The following is a 10253-nucleotide window of genomic DNA, read 5'->3' as shown; positions in this document are numbered from 1 at the left end:
TATTGGGTTCCTGATCCAACCTACCAACAGGGTATTGGCATTTCCCTGCAGTCACACTTTCATCAAAAGTAGAATGCCTCCTGTCCACACCTGCATTCACTCTCCTCTGCCGCATGGGCCCATGCTAAAGCAGACACTAGGAACAAAAGGACATCAAACGTGTTAAATACAGCCTAAGTGGGGCCGAGAAAACACTAAAAGAAGCTTAATTTTCCGGGGACGACTGGCTGGGAATAGGCATGCTTAGCACTCCATTACTTGAAGCTTATTGTACCCCATGGTGTCGGCTGAGGCCTCGGGGGATGGCGTAAGAGGATAAAAAATATGGAGGTAGGAGGGGTGTGTGTTTAACTCCCTCCACATGACTCCATTTGCTACCGGGGTCTGCCAACTCCCCAGGAGCTGACCCAACGAGGATGTAATAAGCAACGCTACGCTGTTTGGCTCTATGTCCACAGCGGCTTCCATCTCTCTGGGGGCACAGAAGAATGAGATCAGGCTCAGCACTCCTCCAGCCCCCTGTGCCTGTTTCTAGGGGGGGGCGCACTGGCTTCAAGTCTTTCAACTGTGCAGACTGTGGGTATGGGGCACACAAGGAAGTTGGCCACTGGGCAATACAGAGTGGTTGCGCCGAGATGCAGGGTCGCAGCAGTAGGGGCCACAGTGCCTCCTACATTGTCTCCAGCCATTCCTTTAACAATTCTTTTCTTAAAGATGTTTCTCCGTAGAGGCCTTATCAAAGGGCTGCTACAGGAGCTGGTCAGCTGGGAAGAAGTACCCCATAAGCTCAGCATGCATATTTCTTCCTGTGACATCCCATGATGGGCAGGGGCACCACCAATAACATTGTAGTGGGTTCTTCTGGGCGAGTAGCACCGCCCACAGGAGCCACCACAAAAGTTTTTGATAAAGTCACCCTATAACTTCTAAAGGATCAAATTGGTGATCCCTTGAGAGTTTTAACACTAGTTAAAGCACTCTTGAAATGGAGCTTTTGCTCAGAGGCTTTGGTGTGTGGGGAGCCCGCCCCTTTTAAATTTATTTTTACTGTGGGTCCTTCACAAATTCACAGTGAAATTTAAAAAAAAGAAAAAATAATTGGCCCTAAGACAGAGGACTGAGTCCTAAAATAGCTGCGCCACATCATTCCTTATGTAGTTGCCGCCAACCAGACCTCATCTGTTGACCTGTTGGAAAAGTGGATCCTCCGTGGCCTGTTAGAGACATACATTTTGAACCTTCATTTCTCAAATACTACTGAACAGATTTACACCAAATTACAAAAAGCCAGTTTTTGTAAATAAAGGCATAGCTTCTGCTAAATTTGGTGTAATTCCATGTAACCATTTTTGCAGTATCGGTAATCAATTTCCCTATGGAAATTTGCATTAAGGAAAATGTGTTTTGGGCCCTCGCTTGAAGGATCCCCGCAAAACTTTCCAGGAATATGCTGAGGTGGATGAAAGTTTTCTTTGGAAATGTTTTATGAAGATTCATCAAATTACACCAAAGATAAAGTTATTAGCAAATAAAAAAATCAATTTCCTATATATATGCACTCTTTCCTCCTGTGTCCTTGCTGATTATTTCCCAATATCTCTGAAGTTAAGGCAGACATTTAAAGTATCTCCTGCAAACAGATATAAATTAGGTGTCAGATTACCATTCAAGAGGCAGAGAGACATAGAACAACTTTGTACAAGCATACTCTTTAATTAGTTCCTTCACTCTCATTGCAGTACCTATGGTAATTAGTTTGAGTGGAACCAAAATAGGAACTTGTGTCCGAAACAAAATTATAAAGTGTTCGAATTACCACGCGATTTTCACTACACAAATTTCACTAGGTAATACCTGCTGGAATGTAGGTGAGGAAAACTGCAATATTCTGAACAGAGGAAACTATGTTGTACTACCATGTTTTTCCAGGAAGCAACCAAGCCTGCACTATTCCTAATTGCTTGACAGATATTACTGCATCATTTTACTGGGGCACTTGAAATTAGCTAAATTGTTTGTTGCTGTAGTAAGAGTTAAAAACTGGTGAGATAACTGCCTACCCTGACACAGAATATACACACTCTAGATAAGGAAACAGAGAGGCTTACTTGGCCTGCACTCTGAGCCGCAATACGAGTCAGAGATACCCAAACTGGTCAGTTTAGTATACAAATGTCCATTTACTTACAGTCTTTCCAGGCTGGGCAGGTCATTGAAAATGTCGGGTTCCAGTGTCTCTAGGGCATTGAAGTGAAGATACCTAGCAACAGTAAAACAAAATTATTGCCACCTCATAATCAGGTTAGGTCCACAATATTACAGCATGCATGTGAGTAGAAGGAAGAGCTTGATATAGAGCATAATCAGAATCTAAAGACCACGATGAAGGGATGAAACATGTTGTGTCACTAGGCTGATGGTAGGAAAATACTGGTATGTGACTTGGACAATGGGTTGACAATTGTGTTAGGTCAAGGAAAAGGGGATTGGAATCATTGGGTATGGCCAGGATAGTGGGAAGATGGTCTTGGTGCTTATGCCAGGACGAGGGGGAAAGAGTCTTGGTGTTAAATCAGAGCAATGGGAGGTTGATGGGATGTGAATCTTTGTGTATGGCCAGGCTGGTATAATATAGCCTTAAAGCCTGTTGTAGCGGGCTCTACTGGCCATTAAAGGCCTGCTCCAGCGTTTTTATCCCAAGCCGAAGGGGCGGGCCTTAATGGCCGGTTCAGCCTGATGCTGCGAAGTGCTCTAAGGCTATTAGAACATTCCGCTCTTAGAGGGATGAATGTTCTAATTTGTAAAACAAAGGCCTCATGGAGTAGTGGGGATTGAAACCCCCTCTGCACCAGCTGTGAACAAACATTGGAATGTTGATGCTCCGGGCTTCAACGGCCATTAGAAGCCAGAGCACTCCATTGTTTTCAATGGACCTCCCAACATTCCAGTGTTCTAATGAGTCTTGGTGCATGGCTTCAGGCAAGGAGATGAGAAGCTTGCAGTGGCAATTGATGAGACATTTTGTGTGCCGCCCATGATAATGGGAAGATCTTTGTATGTTATCCAGGAAAATGGAATGAGAGTCACCGGATGCAGTCCTGGACAATGTGATGACTGTTGCAGCATAACTCGAAAAATGATAAGTCTCTCTGGCTAACAGCAGCCCAGCACAACGTGATGAGAGTCTTTGTGTGCTCATTGGGATGAGAACTTTGGTGCGTTACCTCTGAAGGGGATGCTATAGAAAGCTAGATTCTGGACCTCACAAAGGTGTCACACATAGGGAGCTTAAGATACTCAGCAATCACCCACTCATCAACTCTTTCTGCGTATGGTCATCTCCTGACAGGGAAAAGAGCTAGGTTTCAAGTAATAGCACCAAAGGTTCAAAAAGAGTGCTATGCTTATAAAATCAATGTGTCTAAACCCACCAAGGCACTCTTAAGTACTTAAAGAGCTGTTGAGTCATAAAGATCCACAAAGTCACTCTGAGATCATTGGTGCAATACGTTTCAAAATTATTTCAAGGACAAAATAGAAATTATATTTGCTAAAATTACAGCTCCTGAGAACAAAAGTGCAGCAGAGGGAATGGTCAAATCTCCAGGGATCACCCTTAATTCTAACTTCTTTGTTATGCACTACAAGTTTCAATTTCAGAAAAAACTTCACCTGTGAAACCTACTTCTTGCCTGAATAACCCATGCCCTGTAAGTGTGATCAAGTAATTTCACACTGAGCTGCCTTCATCTAGAAAGAACATAGTGAATTGCTTATTTGATGTATCAAATGAAGCCTGCTACTAATTAGGTAACCATTCTGAGATGGTCCTTCCTACTCCGCTATAGATATTGTGGGATTCAGGTGTCAACAGACTAGGGAAGGCATCAAAGAACATTTTTCTGGAACAATTGGTTCATGGGGAGCATACAACCATTGAAAAACATAAGAGAGATGGTGGATTATGGTATGGCTTGGATGGTCAGACATGGTGGCTGCCTCTCTATGAGGCTCCGGATGTATCCCAATGAATTCTTCATCATCCGAATTGGCAGGCGCTCTCTGACGTTGATAGAGGGTACCTGACCTGTTGGCGTGGCATGTCTCAGTGTTGGCCTAACTTGAAGAGGATGGCAGCTCCCCGGAGCTGGTATTTTGCCATGGTCGACACAGCCCCTGTTCCCTCTGCTTGATTGGTAGTAAGTGGGCTTCGTGCTGCTGGCCTGTATTTGGTTTCTCTACTGGGCATCTTCATGAAAATCGGTTAAATATGGCTGATAGAGTGCACAGCCATCAAGCATTCTTGAAAGACATGCTATCGCCGACATCGGACTATGCAAAACAGATCCAAGACTTAACATAAACAGTTATGTTTTTGGAGAGCCGAGCTAAGAATGCAGAGGGCAGAGTAAGATGTAATAATTTGCGTGTCATTGGGATGCCAGCAGGCAGAGACCTCCACAATATATACAAGAGTGGCTCCAAAAAGCCACCTTCAGCCAAGGCCTGTCTCTTCACTTCACTGTGGAAAGAGCCCACACATGCCTGCTAGGCTGTTCCCTTCAAGAAGCACTCCTAGACCTATTGTGGTCTCCAAAATCCAAAACTACAGGGACAGAGACACTATTCCATGAGCCAGGAGGAAGGCAAGGTGCATAGCCAATAACATTCGGAGGTCATAATATTCCCAGATTACACCCTGAGGGTCCTGCCCAAACAAGCATCTGTTGCCCTTGTGAAGCCGCTTTAAAACTCTTTAAATTAAAATATGTACTGTTGTTCCCTGCAAAGCTGAGAAACGTTGCTAACCTACACTCCCACTTTGTCACTGAGCCAGAAGCCACATTTGCTTTTTTTGAACAATATGAAGCCACTTGTTGGACAGCGGGATCAAGGAAAAACAGAAGAAGTGATCCCCTACTCGTTATATGATATTGCAAATGTGCAGTAGCAGGGCCAAGGATCTATCTGAAAGAAAGACCCTACACTCCTGCAAATATAAGAAGGCAGAAAGAAAATCATAGCCATGGTGGCAACTTCGAAGAACATGGGGGTGCAGCCCAAGATATACCACGACCAGATCAGCGACCTCGTGGAGAATAATACAGCTATGTTATGTTATGTTATATGCGGATTTATAACGCGCTCCGTTAGTCAAGACTGTCCTGGCGCGGGGAAGAAACTGGATCAGAGTGGAAAAAAGGAGTATGCTAATCATGAACTTGAAAGAGGTGAGTTTTAAGCAGTTTTTTAAAATTGGTCAGATTGGGAGCGTGTCTAAGAGCGTCTGGTAGGGCGTTCCACATTTGAGCTCCCTTTACCATTAGAGATTGTCCACCCAGGCGGACTCTTCTGAATCTGGGGACGACCACCTGCTTTCTGGAGGTAGATCGCAACTGACGGGTCGGGAGGTAGAGAGTGAATCTTTTGGCTAGATAGGAAGGGCACGGACCATTGAGGGCCTTATAGACGATGACCAAAGATTTAAAGCGCACTCTTTGTGCCACAGGAAGCCAGTGAAGCTCCTTCAACTGTTTGCGAACGCTGAGTCTCCTGGGGATGTTGAAAATGAGTCTCACCGTAGCATTCTGGACTACCTGTAACTTTCTGATCATATAGTCAGGAGCCCCTATATAAAGGGCGTTTGAGTAGTCCAGACGGGAGAGAACCAGAGCTCTGGCTACAGTTTCTTTGGCCGTTTGTGGGAGGAGGGGAAAGAATTTGCGCAGAGTGGTCAGGGTTCCAAAACACGTCCCCGCCAAGCGCGAGATCTGGTCGCGGAAACATAAGTCGGCTCCGAACCAGATACCCAGGTTCTTGGCTATCCCACTCTCTCCCGTCGGGCATGTTGATTCGCTGGGCCAAATAGACTCCTTAAAGTCAGTGGGGAATTGGCCGTAGAGCAGAATTTCTGTTTTTTCCTCGTTGCATTTGAGGCATGATTTAGCTAGCCAGGCAAATACAGAGGATAGGCATTGGCGTACTCCAGAGGTGCACAAGTTCTCCTTTTTCCAGGTGAAGAGAAGCTGGGTGTCGTCGGCGTAGGCCATTATCTTAGCCCCCCAGCTCTCTGCCAGCCGGATCAGAGGAGTTAAATAAATATTAAATAAAAGGGGACTTAAGGTCGACCCCTGGGGTACTCCAGTTTCTACCCTTCTATTGGAGGAGTGATATGGGGGTAACCAAATCTGTTGGGAACGGTCAGATAGGAAAGACCTGATCCAATCTAAAACCGTGCCCGAGATGCCAATGTCCTCCAGCCTAGATAAAAGCTGGCGGTGGGGCACTGTGTCGAACGCGGCAGAGAGGTCCAAAAGAATAAGGGCCGCTCTGCCGCCTCCGTCAAGGCATTCCCTAATGGCCTCAGCCATTTCCACCAATGCAGTTTCAGTACTGAAAGAGGTGCGGAACCCTGATTGGGCCGGATGAAGAGCTTCAGAGAATTCCACGAATCTCTCAAGTTGCCGGAATGCCGCCTTCTCGCAAACTTTGGCGAGGGCTGGAAGGAGTGATATGGGCCTGTAGTTGGAGGTGATCGAAGGATCTGCGGAGGGTTTTTTTATCAGAGGGAGAAGTTTGGCTTGTTTCCATTTGGTGGGCACAGCTCCTGAAGTTAGGGATTCATTAACCAGGGTGGTGACCATGGGGGTAATTACTTCAGCTATTCCATTCAGGACCCTTGCAGGGCAAGGATCTATAGGTGACCCTGACTTCAGAGTTTTTAATATGGCCATAACATCTGTACTTTCAACCTGAGTGAATTTGGTCATTTCTGCTTTAACCCTTGACATTAGAGAAAGTGGAGGAGGAAGAGGTTGGCAATTTAAAGCTAGATCCGATTGCGAGGCAAGTGGCTGGTCAGGGTTATTCAAACTGTCTTGAATTTTTTGAATTTTCTCGATGAAGAAAGTGGATAGTTGTTCGCACCAGTCTGTGGAAGGCGGAATTGCCGTCTTCTCTGCTACCGGGGCAGTAAAGCTTTTAGCAATGGAGAAAATTTCTCGACTGTTGTTTTTGGCTTTTTGAATTCTAGACGCATAGAATTCCCCTTTAGCTGTTTTAATCGCGGCGTAGTAACTTTTTTGGGCTGCACGAAGTTCCGTTTTAGCAGTGGGACAATAATTCTTTCTCCATACTCGCTCTAGCGCCTTACATACTGTTTTTAAAATTTTTAATTGTTCAGTATACCAGGGGGCAGTGGGGGTGATCCTATGGTTGTTTTTACCTTTGCTTTTTGGTAGTGACTTAATGGAGGAGTCTATCCAGGATGAGAAGTTGTCTACAGCTTCATCCAAGTTTTGTGCTTTCATAGGGGTGGAGTGGGTGAGGGCCTCCACTAGATCCGGAATATTAATTCTTCTAGGGCGTTCCTCAGTCTTAAGTGTGGGTAACACACGAGTTTTGTTAATGAACCAGGAGAAGTGAACCGGAAAGTGGTCTGACCATGAAATGGGGTATGGTAGATCGGTAGAAATGTTAAAGTTGGAATATACCAGATCTAAGCAGTGCCCCCCTTCATGAGAGACAGATTGCACCTGATGAACCATCTGAGCCAAACTGCAGATTTCTTTCAGCTCTTTAACTCCGGGAGCAGAGCTCGTGTCCATATGTAGATTAAAATCACCCAACATTAGGAAGTGTGGAAATCTGAGTGCACGTTGGATGGTGATCTCCTCCAGGGATTTGATAAAATTGCCTAGAGGACCCGGAGGGCGATAGATCAATAGTCCCCCCAGAGTGAATTGCGGGGATAATGCTAGGGAAAATTCCATTGCTTCTCCATCCTCAATCCTTCCTGTGCATTCTATCCTCAGAGTCCATTTCTCCTTATAGATCACGGCCAAGCCTCCTCCCCTGCCTTTATTGCGGTCCTGTCTGGTGATCTTAAACCCTCTGGGGACAGCCAGCTCAACTACTGGGGCGCAGCTCTTATTCAGCCATGTCTCCGTGATGAATAGGATGTCAATGTTTTTATCAATGATGAATTCATATACTTCCTCTGAGTGTTTTGATAGGGAGCGTGCATTGATAAGGGCAGCCTGAATAGGTGGGTCATCCGCTGTGGTAAGCTGGGGGAAGGAGGGATTAAGGTGGCTAAATTTGAAGGAGCAGTTAGGACAGATTCGTGAGATGGAGTCTGAGACATCCCAGTGGGCTTCATTACATAAGAGGTTGTGATTTAGAGCTCTCAGTTCGTCTGAGTTGTAAGTGATAGGGGGAGTAGTTCCATGCAGTGTTGAATCAGTAGGGTTCCTGGCCCTGGGCACTGCCGGGGCGCGGACGGGCGCAGACGGGCTTGCCTTAGGCGCGCCTTCGGCGCGCAAACGGCGCTCCCGCTGCGCTCGTCCGCTGCGCTTCCTGTCTAGGCACATGATAAGAGATGAAAAAGGGGGGGCGTGGCCTCAAGGGGGCGTGGTTAGCGAGCACGCCGGCGATGGCGGCCGCTAAACAAACAATTACCGCTGCAGCGTTTAGTCAGCTGAGTGGTTTATGGGCAGTGGAATATCCTCCCAAAAGAGGTCAGGTAGGCTTTCAAATTTTTTAAAAACAAGTCACAATGCAATAAACACACACAATTTTTAAAATCAATTGTCAATTATAGCGTACCACCAGATCCCGGCTTCCGCCTCAGGACTGGGAATCAAGTTTCTAAGGTCGCTCGTGTATCAGCGCCTTTTAACAGGGCGGGGGGCGTGGCCTCAAGGGGGCGTGGCCTCAAGGGGGCGTGGTTAGCGAGCACGCCGGCGATGGCGGCCGCTAAACAAACAATTACCGCTGCAGCGTTTAGTCAGCTGAGTGGTGTATGGGCAGTGGAATATCCTCCCAAAAGAGGTCAGGTAGGCTTTCAAATTTTTTAAAAACAAGTCACAATGCAATAAACACACACAATTTTTAAAATCAATTGTCAATTATAGCGTACCACCAGATCCCGGCTTCCGCCTCAGGACTGGGAATCAAGTTTCTAAGGTCGCTCGTGTATCAGCGCCTTTTAACAGGGCGGGGGCGTGGCCTCAAGGGGGCGTGGCCTCAAGGGGCGTGGTTAGCGAGCACGCCGGCGATGGCGGCCGCTAAACAAACAATTACCGCTGCAGCGTTTAGTCAGCTGAGTGGTGTATGGGCAGTGGAATATCCTCCCAAAAGAGGTCAGGTAGGCTTTCAAATTTTTTAAAAACAAGTCACAACGCAATAAACACACACAATTTTTAAAATCAATTGTCAATTATAGCGTACCACCAGATCCCGGCTTCCGCCTCAGGACTGGGAATCAAGTTTCTAAGGTCGCTCGTGTATCAGCGCCTTTTAACAGGGCGGGGGGCGTGGCCTCAAGGGGGCGTGGCCTCAAGGGGGCGTGGTTAGCGAGCACGCCGGCGATGGCGGCCGCTAAACAAACAATTACCGCTGCAGCGTTTAGTCAGCTGAGTGGTGTATGGGCAGTGGAATATCCTCCCAAAAGAGGTCAGGTAGGCTTTCAAATTTTTAAAAACAAGTCACAATGCAATAAACACACACAATTTTTAAAATCAATTGTCAATTATAGCGTACCACCAGATCCCGGCTTCCGCCTCAGGACTGGGAATCAAGTTTCTAAGGTCGCTCGTGTATCAGCGCCTTTTAACAGGGCGGAGGGCGTGGCCTCAAGGGGGCGTGGTTAGCGAGCACGCCGGCGATGGCGGCCGCTAAACAAACAATTACCGCTGCAGCGTTTAGTCAGCTCAGATTGTGACAGTGAGGGTGCACTGCAACTCCCAATGGTTACTTCTCAAACGTCAGACAATCAGATGTCTGATCTGATATCAGAATCAGGTTGATAAGCTGTATGTGTATGTATAAACATATAGAGTAGGTTTGAATAACAAATTAATTCTATTGCTGACCCTTGGGTTGGCTCCCACATAAACTGGCTCCGCTCCAAGTATGGCTGTGGTTGGGGGCGAAAGGGTATAAATTAGCCTAGGTAGGATGCCTCCTTCTCGCCCTGTTGTTTGACAAGGCAAAGGTTGCCTTTTCTAAAATATTTGTAGAGCAACACTGACAGGGAGACCGAAGGCTCCCAAGCAAGTACAAGTAATGTGAGCCAACACCTCTCATGGGGGCTGGACAAGCCACAGTCTAATTAATACATATGTTCAGTGGAAGTATACGCAGATTTTCAATATAAATCATTTCACTGGAGAAGGTGTTGTTGGGGTTTCTGGACAGTTCTGTGAGGCGGGATGGAAGGGTTTTAAGTTAGGGTACATTGGGAATAGCAC

At 46.4% G+C, this 10253-nt stretch overlaps 1 protein-coding gene across 1 annotated transcript in view; it reads right to left on the bottom strand.

Annotated features, from left to right (window-relative positions):
• Window positions 1–10253, bottom strand: part of LOC147706323 (peroxidasin homolog) — a 191176-nt gene that overhangs the window by 111242 nt on the left and 69681 nt on the right. The window contains exon 5 of the mRNA XM_086932802.1: window positions 2189–2260. Within this exon, the coding sequence (XP_086788928.1) occupies window positions 2189–2260 (72 nt within the window). The remainder of the gene's footprint in view (window positions 1–2188; window positions 2261–10253) is intronic.

This window comes from Lissotriton vulgaris, chromosome 7 (assembly GCF_964263255.1).
Source record: "Lissotriton vulgaris chromosome 7, aLisVul1.2, whole genome shotgun sequence".
NCBI lineage: Eukaryota > Metazoa > Chordata > Amphibia > Caudata > Salamandridae > Lissotriton > Lissotriton vulgaris.
The sequence above is the reverse complement of the archived record's forward strand: the minus strand, read 5'-3'. Positions and strand labels throughout refer to the sequence as shown.